The following is a 13,142-nucleotide window of genomic DNA, read 5'->3' as shown; positions in this document are numbered from 1 at the left end:
GTCGTCGTTCCCCGTTTTTGAAAATATGTTTCCCTCTTTTGGTTTTTTGTTTGTTTGTTTCATGCATAACTTTAGGGCCCACTTTTGAAACCCTTATTCCAGCCAGTAGTTCAAGTCTTTAGTTGGGCAGCTTAAAATAAGTTTATAAATATTCACTAGCATTGCAGGTGTCACACAGCAAAACTCCGGCTTCTTTTGCATTCTGCATTTTATTTTTATGATAGGTGGGGGGCAGGGAGTCAACGTGTTTGCTGGAAGTCAGTGTTTTGTTATCAGCAGCTAGTGATGGTGGGTGCATCCTGCATTACATTCTCTATCACAAAATAAGAAAAGAACCAACCCAACGCTAATTCACCCACCCTCAACCACTTTATAGCCACAAGAAGAGCTGGAGGTGAAATAGACAGCAGATTGCATGGATTCAGTTATAATGCTTATGTACATTCCAAAGAGACCATTTTTGTTACCAAACAATATTCATTGGGCCCAAGACCATTGAAGTCAACGTGGTAGTATCAGTGTAAGTGAAAAGGGAATTTGGACTGACATCCTTAAAGCAATGCTTAGTTTGTTAATGACATTGTGCTCCAACAGAGAATGACTAATGGTAACTTTGAAATATATCATAAAATAGAAAGACAAACCAGCTTTGCATTTCAAAAGGAGACATTCTTCTCTAGTGCAAAGATCTGTCACAAATATTGCACCAGCCACCAGACTACTTGCACTTAAAATTAATAGGATGAAAGTTATCAAAGCTAATACATCAAGCAAGGGGTGTCAACGCACGAATCTTATGATGTCCTAAACGACTGAATCCTAGGACACTACCTTCACTCTTCTCAATGTGCTTTTTTTTGGGGGGGGGAGGAGGGAGGCAGTGGATGAAAAAATATAGATACTCCACTCCTATCCATATATATTTCTCTTGTCTTCAACAGTTCTGATCTTTTTTAATTGCACAATCCTAACAGAAGGTATGAATATATTTCCATGAAGAAAAAAGATAGCTTTCTGTATACCCTGTTTTTTCTATCTTTGCTCCCAATACATTATTAAATTCCTTTCTTTGACATTCTGACAGTAATTGCACTGAATAGGATTGAATTTTGTTAAAATTACTTTAAAAAGGTTGTTGAGAATTTCCTGTGGGATGCTGTTGCAAGCACCCAGGCTTTCACTTCATTTTCTTTGTTGTCCTTATGCTCCCAAGGGGCTTAATGTTCATCCTGGTTTTTGACAGCATGAAGGCCTGTGTAAACACCCTCTGAAAAGAGAAAGCTTCACCAAATACTGCCATTTGGGTTTGTTTTCTTCTGTCAGAGGGAAAGATAAAGATTCCTATCTGAGTCATATTTGAGCTTGCTACTTGCACAATTTTAACAACCAACCAGCTCATCTCATCATAACAATGATCCACTTTTTTTTTTTTTTTTAAACAAAGTTATATTTAGGGTATATATTATCTTGTATTCCAGAATTCTCAGTGCTGGCTACACCTTTGGGAGAAGACAGTCCCTGCACTGAGGAGTTTACCATCTACATCCTTCACAGTCAGTATTGGCCTCAGAAAGGTCTAGGAAGGCATGTGTCTATGGCAACATACATCACTTACAATACATATACACAAGCAATTTACTTATCTCTAAAATAAATGAGGCTGCTTGGAGTTTCTGTTTGCATGTCACTATACTCTTAAAAGACACATTTCCTTTGAATTCAGGGTCCCATATCTGATCCTGAGATCAGAGTGATTTCTCACCATACCAAGACTTTATCATAATGAGTGGAGCTGGGTAAATAACATCCATCAGATAGCTTAGCTGAGTTTCATTATAATATTTCAAATATGTTATTTAACTAATTTTTTTCACCCAGCTTACAGAACCAGGAAGATAATTTGTGAGTATATTCGGTGAATAATTTAGCTGACAAATTTGTTGAATTTTTGGAACAAAATATTCAACAATTTACTTATTTTCTTTAAATGCCCATCTCCATTCAAGAGGATGAATGATCAAAAGAACCAGTTCTGAAAGGGGCACCAACAATGTCAACCCACATTAGACCCCAGCGGCTGTGTTTTCTTTATCAAACAGGGAATGTGAACACCCACAGATCACAAAATAGATTTGAGTGCTGCTATTTTTGAAACAGTTTTAAAAATAACAACAACAACAAGAGAATATTGTCATTGCATTCAGGGTGAGAATGAATCAGACTTCCGCACTGATTCTTTCTTTCTTTCTTTCTTGTTTTTTTTAATGCTACTGATTGAGCAGTCTATTTTCAGAGCTTCTATAGCTCAAAGCCCAACAGGCTGAAGGACAACTCCAGAGGCAGCTATTAGCATTTCTCTTTCTTATGCAAACAGAGATCCAATGCAACAAATTCTAATTATCCTTCCAGTGGGCTTTCTTGTCTCTTTATGATACTCCAAATATCACATATGTAATGAAAGACAAGATATTGAATGGTTAAGCCTCCATAGAAAATACTTACAACTATACTGACTGATCCTGCCAAATTGTATCAGTTAAGCAGGTTTGGACTTGGTCACTACTTGGATAGGAGACTTCCAAGGAAAAGCTATGGGCAGTATAGTGGTACTAGTAATGCAGTAGGTGGCACTTTTTCTTCTAAGTAAATACTAGACTAACGTCATGGGACAGATCGTGCCCTCCAATATCTGCGCGTCCATGCATGGAGCTCAGCCCCTCCATGTAGATGGGAATTTGGGTGGTTCCAGGGCAGCTCCCCCTATTTCCCTAGCACCCGTGGAGAGTTCTCTGTGCAGAAGAGTCCTCCTCCTTCCAGTCCCATGAAACTTGTCTGGAAAAGTTAATATACCCCAGGTCATATCTTCCCTCTTTGGGAGCGCTGCAGCCAGATGGTGCATAGCAGCATGACTCCCTTTGATGTGTGCTGGTGAGGAGCTGAGAGAGGGGAGATGAGGCCAGAGCCACCACTGGGGCTCTGCATGGATAACCTGGGCCTCCCATGAATCCTTGAGATCAGTCCGGTTTTGGAGCAGGAAAGGGACACAAGGGGGACACAAGAGGGCCACACACACACACACACACACCCTCAGAAAAAGATGACACAGGAATCTCAGTGAGGAAATCCTTGCAGTTTTCTTCGCCCAAAGCCCCCACCTGAGACTTTTATCCTTGAAGGGCGCAATGTGGACCTCAATGTGGTGTGAAGGGACACTGTGCTGCCTCAATTCCTGCCCATACTTTTAGAAAAAAATAGAAAATCAAGGCCCAGACAACTTGTGGCACTTTTCGCAAGGGCAATGTCAACACTCCATGTCACGGCTCTATTTCAACTTGAGTCAGTACATTCAATTTACCTAATTGTTGCAATGGAACCAGTAGAGGAAATAATTTTCCCCACACTTATTTATATTACAGTAGTGCTAGAAACTCCAGCTGAGATCAGCCCCCATTGTGCCAAATGCTGTATACACACAGCCCCAAAGAGATTGCAAGATAAATAGACAGGACAGACAACAAGTGGGAGAAATGAATTATACTTATTCCCCTTTTGACAGGTGGATAACTGAGACCCAGAAAAACTAGGGCCCAGATCCTCTTAGGAGCCCATGTACCTTGGAGGACCTGGGCCTAAGTGACTTGCCCATGGTCACACAGGAAATCTGAGGCAGAGCCAAGAATTGAACCCATATGTATGTATATTTAACAAGATCATCCTTCCTCTCTCACAGCGCTCTGCTCGACTCTTGCAATGCTCCTGCCAGGCCAATTCTAGATTTATCCTCAGAAGAGATTGTGACATGGACTGAAATGTGCCAAGTTCTGTGTTTTGTTTCGATTTTTAAATCATGTGGAAGTTTTGGGAAGCAACACAGTCTAATGGAGTGAGTAGAGAAGTAGGAACCAGGAACTCCCATGTTCTAACTACTGGCTCAATAAAAACAACAAGGAGTCCTTGTGGCACCTTAGAGACTAACAAATTTATTTGGGCATAAGCTTTCATGGGCTAAAACCCACTTCATCGGATGTGAGACTTTGGGCAAGTCAGTTGACCTCTCTGTGATGCAGTTTCTCCATCTTTAAAGTGAGACTATACCTACCTACCTCCAGGGATGGCTGGAAGACAAGTTATGTTTGTACAGTGCTTTGAAGATGCAAAGCTCTAGATATAAAGAGTAGAAGTAGGGCCCTGCTTCAGCAAAGCACATGCATAACTTTCAGTGTGAAATCAATGAGACTACTCGTGCTTACTTAAGTTGCACACATACTTAAGAACTTTGCTGGGGCTCAAGTGGACAGATGTTCACTATTGTCTAGGATAAGAAGAACATCAAGATTAGCCACAAACCTGAACAGAAAATTTTATATCAAAGTTTAAAAAAATAATAAATATATAAATTCTCGTTTAAATGCTCCTGGGTAAATTCTCACAGGCAGCTCTTTCTACCTTACCTGTGAACCACCCCGGCCCGATGAAGATGCTCCACTGCTAGAATAAGCTGCCTGATATATTTGCGTGCTTCATGCTCTTCCAGTCTTTTTTTCTCATAGATCCTGTGCATTAGATTGCCCCCAGGGCACAGCTCCATGACAAGGTAGTAGCTGTTTTCAGTTTCCAATATATCCAGCAGCTGAGCTATGTTGGGATGTCGGATCATTTGCTGGATCTGCCCCTCGCGTCTCAGATTCTTGGTGACGTAGGTATCCTTCTTGGCTCTCTTCTTGTCAATAACTTTCACTGCCACCTGATAAGAAACAAAGGAGGCATGGTTGACATCATACACACCAATGATTTATTAGCTCTGACCTTGTACAAATAACCTCAAAATAAATCAAGGGATGTAAGTACCAACTGATAAGCTGTTTGGGGCACAACAGCCGAGCACAGAGAAATAGCTGTTCTTTTTTCCACTGAGACCTAATTGCTTTCCCAGCTCCTTTTATGGAATGACAGACAAAAGTTGTTGCAAAGATATGGGATATCAAAGAGGCGAAAACACTTCTGTTAAGCAAACTTGACTGCTTAGTCTGAACATGCTGTACTTGGTCTTCTTCTTGTCTATTTGCTCAGAAGTTTTTGATGATGAGATTTACATGCAACCATGAATGTGACCTTTGTAAGTGATTTAGACATGCATATGGCATTGGGCTTATGTTTTGAGATGTCACAACTCCAGCACAAGTTTCTTAAAAGTTAACCAAACAGGGAAAAGTAGCAGGTTATGTACTACCAAAAAAAAAATAAAAATAAAAAAGAGCACCGCTTTCAGCCTCTGGTCAACCTTAACGATCTCTTTAAAAATATGCACTTAAAAACACTCTCTCCATTACCTCCACAACACAATAACCACTTGTGTCTTCGACGAACAAAAGCATTGGAGGCATGCTATGATACCACTGTTTTACACATCGAGAGGCACCAGTTCTATTTATTGTGTTGGCAGGTTCATTAAACAGTTTGTAGTAAAAACACAGTCACCCCTTTAGTTGCTTCGTGTTTTTAGATATTTATTTAATTCCTAAGCTTTCCCGTTTAGACATGATGCTGCAGACTTCCAGGTCATTAGCATCAGCCAATGATTGAACAATGTATGTCAGCTGAACAACAAAAGGCTATGCTCAGTCCTTCCCTCCTGTTCTACATTTCCCCTGCAACAACAGGAGTCCTTTTAACTCATGCACTGAAATCGAGTAGCTCACTAACCATTTCTACTGCGACACTTGTTAACTTTTCAGAAACAGGAAAAAAGAGCTTGGTGTTGTTGCATGACAACCAACTTTATACGTAGTTTATTTGAAAGGTTCCTGGCTACATAGGGCCAAATTCAGGCTAGCGTGTGGAATGTGGCATATGTACCCTCAAAGTGGCATACACAGCTGCTCCCCAAACAGCATTATTGTGTGCCTGTATCTGAGTTGCAAGCAACTCTGTGTGCACTACCCTTGCCTTATTTATTCCTATTAAGAGCAGAAATAATTAATGAAGGACAAGTATCTGAGTTTTACTGGACTAGTCATTAATCCAGACAGTAATGGTAGTGAAAATGATCTTCCTTCTGCCTCCAGCTTAGCAGACAACTATGTCCATCCCTCCTCCTGGATGATGATCTAGCCACAGTAATTCATACTTTCAACTGCCTGCCAACTAAACTATTTTAACTCATGGTAGTTGGGGCTGATGATTAAGACAACAAGTAAACTGTACCTTATACAGATCACATAAGATCACTTTCCTACCTGGAAACAGTGCCAAGAACGTATCCTCCAGTGGCTCCTGGTTTGCTTCCAGTGTCAATACAAAGCACTAGTACAAATATTCTCAACAGGCTGGGACCCGCCACAGAAGTCACCTCTCTGTTCACAAACTACTACGACAGCTGCATTCCTCTGAGATGATGCAGCTAACAAGCTAACTGTGCCCAAAGTGAAGCTCTCAAGAGCTGAAAATAACATAGTCAAAGGGGTTCATTTGTGAAGCCAACTGCTGGAAGAGGTATGGCTAAGCCAAAGTCTAACCATTGTTAGAGTATATTTCAAGACATGCAAAGGCATTTCTGCACTAACCAAAGACAGGGAATTACAACAAGATGGCACAAACTAGAAATATATACCATACCTGGGAGAGACAAATATTAAAGTCCACTAGAGACTACTATGCAAATTTTAATTACTGTATTTGGCTGTCAGATACTATGATGATGGGCACCTAGAAATGCCTAAGATATCTGAAAACTTTCTTTCTCTGGATCAGCATATGGCTTATAATTTCAGCCAGTGGTTCTGTTGGTTCCCACAGTCAACTGCTATGTGTTTTGCTTGAGGGGAAAGGCTTCTCTGCATTGTTTTACTTAAGTATGTGTGTAAACTAGGGACCTCTTGGTGCCAACTGGCAGAGGGCATGGGGTGCATGGGGGTTGTAGGGATCCCCTAGTATCTACATAGTAGTTCACCAAAGAATGTCACGTAAAGTCTCCAATGAAAGCCTGTCACACTGCTCCTCATAATCACTGAGAAATATATGTACAGATAATATGTAAGGAGTTCTGTCTATATACTGAAAATTATGTTCTTAAGGTCTGTGACTTGGGGCTGGTCACCAAAAGGTGAGAAACAGGTTTCTTTCAGGCAAGATGTGTTTATGTATCTGTCTACCTGTAAATTGACTATTGTATGCTTCACAATGAACACCTATTTACTGTCTGAGCAAAATGCTAATCAGGTGATTGCAAAGTCTCCAGGGGAGAGTCTAGACAGGCAAACACAAGCAACAGGAATAACCCTGTTTGCAAGTAACAACAATGGATTTTTGGACTATAACGGTAGGGACAGAGACACATTCTGGATCTTTCCCTTGAGGAGGCAAGAGGACAGCGTGCTTGTTTCATGTACAGAAGATCACAGCCAACCCTGGCTGTAATACACTGGAAGGATTTTGGGTGAGCTTTTGCTCTCTATGACAGGACAATGTCTTGTTAGTTAAGTTTAGGCTCTAGAAAGCGTGTTATGATTTGATTTTATATGTAACTCTTTGTTTCTAATATTTCTGCTTATCATTTGAATCTCTGTTCTTTATTAAATAAATGTCTCCTTGCTTTCTCTATAATCAAATCTAAGTGCTGTGTGTTAAGTGGAGCTGGAGTCTACCGTGTAACTGGTAAGCTGTGGAGTACAGTACTTTTGCGAACAGAGGACCTGTGCATACTGTGGAGATCAGAGGCTGGCCACTCCAGGGAGATGCTCAGAGGACTCAGGGCTTGGAGTGTGCCTATTGTTGACCTGTAAAGAGAGACCAGGGCCTACAGAGGCCTGGAAGCCAGGGCTTGTGTTGACTGTGGCTGGTGAAGTTGAGGAACTGATCCACAGCAGGCACAGACAAAGCTTCCTCACACGAAGGTCAGGTGGTGGTGATATGCCTCACACAACCCTGGGTATCCCCAAGAAGTGTCACCATGTGTTACAAACATTTTCGCAAATGCTTTCTACTACCTATTGCTCTCACTCACTTATGAAGACGGTATCTTGCCTGGAGCTCCAGAAAATGTTACATAGCATACATTACTTCCACATTAGGAGTGGGTGGTGGTAAGGTGTATGGGGAGGCGTTTGTAATTATTGTGGGGGAAATGCTTTATTGCTACAATGTTTTTTCTCTCTGCATACTAGGGCATATGCGGTGGGAACCATAGGGGCCTTCACACCATATAATAATAATGGATATTAAAAAAATGCTTATTTTAATCTTGAAGAAAAAAATAGCAATAGGAATTTGTTACATTCTGCCTTATTCAGAAAGAGCTCTAAGCCCATTTCTTAAAGCCTCTAGGTTGGTTCTCATTCTATGCTATGATAAATAAATGCTTTGAATTGTTAGATTAGAAACATGGAAATTGCTTGTAATTATATTAAATCACATCACTAGCCTCACATTAATGAAATAAGCAGACAAAAGGTTAAATTAATGAACTTTTTTTGAGGGGGCGGAGGGGGAATGCTATGATCTGGGAGTTTTACAACAAAAATGGACCCAAAAAGGACCTGACTACTGTTCTCACAGCCAAAATTCCCATTGAATTCAAGTTCATAAGAAACTGAAGAATTAAGCACTAAGAGTTTGACTTAATCAGAAATAATTACTGACCTTTAATTATCTGGATAAATTATTCAGGTAGGAGGCTGACTTTTAAAAAAATAGTTGAATACCTTTGATATAAAGATACAGTGAAGCAATAAACACAAGACAGCTTCACAGTTGAAACATAATGTGGCAACACTCCCATCAATGTCTGGAAGCTACATTTCTGACTAGTCACATTAAAGAAAAATCATTTCATTGTAAGGTAAGATAACAACAGGGAAATCAGATCTGAACAACTTTTAAAAGCCTGCGGTGATTCACCAAGAAATCAGTATGTTCTCTACCTAATGAGATAAGAGCAATAACATAGAGGCTAGTGTAAACTATTCAAACAGCAAACGATAAGAGTTATTCAGCTAAGGACAAACAAATTCATTGATACAGAAAGATTATTTGCTGGTTTGTATCTTACCAGCAGGAAACAACATCTGCAGAAGAAGAAAAAAAGATGCTGGTATTTTTCATAATTGAACGATACAAAGTATTAACCACATGGAACATAAATCTGTTGTCTGAGGCGTATTGTGAATCATCTTTCACTCATACCAATAAGTCATCCCTAATTCATTGAATATAAAGGCACATTGCTGAGCACATGTGTATCTCCCACATTCACTATATTTGCTAGGGGGAGGCAGGGAAATTCATGTGAATGTGGGACTCCCAGACAACAACTTGGCCATATTCTTTCACTTTTACCTAGGAATTTGGGCCCTGATCCTGCACCATTAAAGTCAATAGGAGCTTTGCCACTGACTTCAACAGGTGCTGGATCAGACCCTTGGTATGACTGCACACCACCTATTCAAATAGAGCTGTAGGGTTGTTTTAAGTCCATCCCTTCATTCTGGGCCATCTTTCCCCTCATTTAAGTCCTATCAGCTTCATCCCATCCCAACCACACTAGTTGCCCCCCCTTGCATTTGGCCTGTAATGTAAGAGTCTAACAGCCATGGCTGATGTACAGCACACAAGGGAGGCACTGGCAGCTTTGTTTCAGCAACACCCCCATACAGGTGTGAGAAAAAGAGAAAGACATAAGTTAAGAATAAGGAGGACCTGAGTCACCCAGCCCAGAGGAAACTACCATTTCTATGCAGCACTGTTTTCTCTCTTGGCTGGGGAGAGAGTGCATCCTGTTTCCTAGCACCAAGTTACTGCAGAGGGCACCAGAGAAATACCTACGTATATGGTGCTTTTGGTATTAGAGGCTTCCATTTTTTTCCCTTGGTTTGGTTTGCCCCTGGCATAAGGCCTCCCTGCTAGCTCACTGTAAAGAACATTAGGCCAAGCAAGCCCCAGGCATTTCTCCCTCCCCTCTGCACTGTGGAAGTCCAGTCCACTCTAAACAGTGACACCCTCCCACACCCTCTGCAGCCTACTGCCCCACCCCAGCCACAGGCTGCTAGAACGCCTTCCTGCCCAGGGGCCAGCTTCCATGCCTAGGGCATACACCTACTTCAGCAGGGAGGGCAAAGAGAAGACATACATCAGAGACACTCTATAGAGGAAGTGGAAAAAGGAGATGTGGGGAAGAGATTCAAGAAAGAGAAAAGGAGACTCAGGATGGGAAAAGGGAAAATGCAAATGGCACAGACTGGGAGGAAGAAGGTGGCAGGATTTATGATGACTCCGCGAGAAGAAGGAAAGCAGGCCCATAGGGTAAAATACACACAATCTGAGTGAACAGGCTTTGTGCAGCAAAGGGGGGTTGCAGGGACAGAATCCATCTCTCTGACAGTAGAGGTTCTGCAGCCCTCTTGCGGATGCTATTACAACTCCTGGGCTGAAGCAGGGGGCCCCCCAATACCTACACAACCCCTTCCTGGAGGGGTATGACTAGTGCAGGGGTTCTCAAACTGGGGGTAGTGATCCCTCAGCGGGTCACTAGCTTATTACATGGGGGGTCACGAGCTGTCAACCTCCACTCCCGAACCCCGCTTTGCCTCCAGAATTTATAATAGTGTTAAATACAAAAAAAGTGTTTTTAATTTATACGGGGTGGGGGGTTGCACTCATAAGTTTGCTGTGTGAAAGAGGTCACCAATACAGAAGTTTGAGAAACACTGGGCTGGTGGATATGTATAATTGGGACCCCAGAGGTCCCACCCCTCCACGCTGGCACCCACCACCTGGTAGGATACTTTTCAGATACGTGTTTTAATATTTCCTAAAGATCCCCTGAAATGGGGCGAGAGCGGGACTGCTCAAACAGCCATTTGGAGGATACACATCTAATATCTGGAATCCAGTGTAGGCTAGTGCAGGGATCAGTAACCTTTGGCCCGCGGCCCGCCAGGGTAAGCATCCTGGCAGGCCGGGCCGGTTTGTTTACCTGCTGCGTCCGCAGGTTCGGCCGATAGCGGCTCCCACTGGCCGCGGTTCACCGCTCCAGGCCAATGGGAGCTGCGGGAAGCAGCATGGGCCAAGGGATGTTCTTGACAGAACTGCTACCTATTGGCCTGGAGCGGCAAACTGCAGCCACTGGGAGCCGCGATCAGCCAAACCTGCGGACGCGGCAGGTAAACAAACCAGCCCGGCCCGCCAAGGTGCTTTGGCTGCGTGCCAAAGGTTGCCGATCCCTGAGCTAGTGCCATCTGAAAGAGGGCAGGCAAGGCAAACCTTATCATTGGTCTGGGGAAGAGGCCCAAAAGAAAATTTATGCAGTCATGATCTTGCATCAGCAGCAGCTGATTACACAGCGCCTCCCATTCTCACCTGTTTCCATGAACAGGGCAGGCCTGGCCAAGGGGCAACAAAGTCTAACCAGCATTCACTGATGTAACACATCTCAATCACCGCCACCAGAAGAGAGAGATGGAAAGAAATGGGGAAGCACTGAACAGATATTGCAAGCAGTGATCAGCAGAAATGAAGCCAGCAACTGAGGGAGGGGGAAAAAGAAAAGAAAAGAAATAACCATATGGACTGTCCAGAAACCTCTGTATTTAAATAAGCCTGCACACACTTAAAAAGAAATAACAACAGACTAAAATACATACCTACCCTAGCATCATCTGGGTATTTTCCTATAAAAGTTCTAGCTCTTTTGTCTCTCATTCTATCTAGCCCATTCCTTGTTTTTATTGCCCCTTTTCACTTTATTCTTTTTTCCTATGTTGCTCTCCTTCCTGTGTTTCCTTCCTTTCCTGAATGAAAGACGCCCATTGGTGCAGGGGCTCTGCAAGGGTCCCCTTCCATGAGGTAGGTTGTTTTTGTTTTATGTTCTGTATACAAAATATCAAATGTTCCTCTCTCCCCCCACATCCTCATATTGTACCATATAAAAGAAAATTGAAGGACCAAACTCTTCTCTCCGTTAAACTAGTGAGAATCTGGAATTATCCTATTCACTACAATGGGGTTACTCCATATTTACCTCAATATAAATAAGTAGAATATGGCCCTACATATTCACCATACACCGTTCCCCCCCATGCTGCAAACCTCACCCACCTATAAAGAAAAAGGCATTTGCCACAGATATTAGCTAAATATCAAAACAAATGTAGGGTTTCAAAATCTGCTCAGGGAAGGTCTTTCATTTTATTTTATTTTATTTATTTGCTCTCGCAAACCTTAGACTGGGAGCTCTCTGAAACAGAGACTGTCTTTGTGTTGCATGCACAGTGCCTAGCACAATGGAGCCCTCATCAGAGTCCTTAAGCTGTATCACAGCAAAATCATAATAAATAATAAAGCAAGAGATTAAAGTGAATTGGTAGAAACAGTAGTTCTTGACATCCCACCCTCCACTTCCGGTTAAATCTTTGCCATGTAAATAAACCAATGGTTTAGGTTACTGTGTGTTTTGAGGTACACAGATGAGTAACAGGCCATATTTGGGTTTCAGTTTCCCAGAATTATATTGTTAGAATCACTCACTTTCCTGAAGTTTGTTCTGTGCTGTGACACATCATAAGAGCAAATTCTGCTTATCTGGATTGTGGCAATAAAATATTGTGGTGAGTGTGTATTGAGGACGGCGTGTAGTGGGAAAGGAAGGAGCCAAATTAATCCCTAGCCTAACTGGTCCTATTGAAGCCAATGGAGTTATATATCAGGGACAAATTTGGCCCAAAAGTTCCTCATCAGAAATGCTCCTCTTTGGTCATATCTAAATGCCATACAACAGTTGTAGTAAAGATAGCACTGAGTATGCCTGAAATGGAAGTGTTCTCACAGCTTCCTTTGTCTCCAGTGTATGTATCTGGGGAGGAGAATAGAGGTTTTCTTTCCTCCCTGCCTTTTTCTTCCTCCCAACCCAATCTCCCAAAGTGTGGAATGCTCCTGGGAAAATGCTATTCCTGGGGGAATGCCTTCTCCTACAGACAGGTCTTGCATTTAGATCTGAAAGCAGTCAGGCGCTGATCTCCCCTAATCAAGTGTTCCACATCCAGTGCCCAGCTGCTCAAAATGCTTTGCCCCTACATCAGAGCATCTTGTCTTGGGCCAGTCTAGAGTCCAATAAGAGAGTCTTATCCTGGGCCAGTCTCATTGTTTCCTGA

The 13,142-nt window shown here is 42.3% G+C and overlaps 1 protein-coding gene across 1 annotated transcript in view; it reads right to left on the bottom strand.

Annotated features, from left to right (window-relative positions):
* HUNK (hormonally up-regulated Neu-associated kinase) overlaps nucleotides 1–13,142 on the bottom strand; it is an 80,374-nt gene that overhangs the window by 42,243 nt on the left and 24,989 nt on the right. The window contains exon 2 of the mRNA XM_065423285.1: nucleotides 4,452–4,744. Coding sequence (XP_065279357.1) covers nucleotides 4,452–4,744 — 293 coding nt within the window. The remainder of the gene's footprint in view (nucleotides 1–4,451; nucleotides 4,745–13,142) is intronic.

This window comes from Emys orbicularis, chromosome 1 (genome assembly GCF_028017835.1).
Source record: "Emys orbicularis isolate rEmyOrb1 chromosome 1, rEmyOrb1.hap1, whole genome shotgun sequence".
Lineage (NCBI taxonomy): Eukaryota > Metazoa > Chordata > Testudines > Emydidae > Emys > Emys orbicularis.
This window is presented reverse-complemented; position numbering and strand designations above follow the sequence as displayed.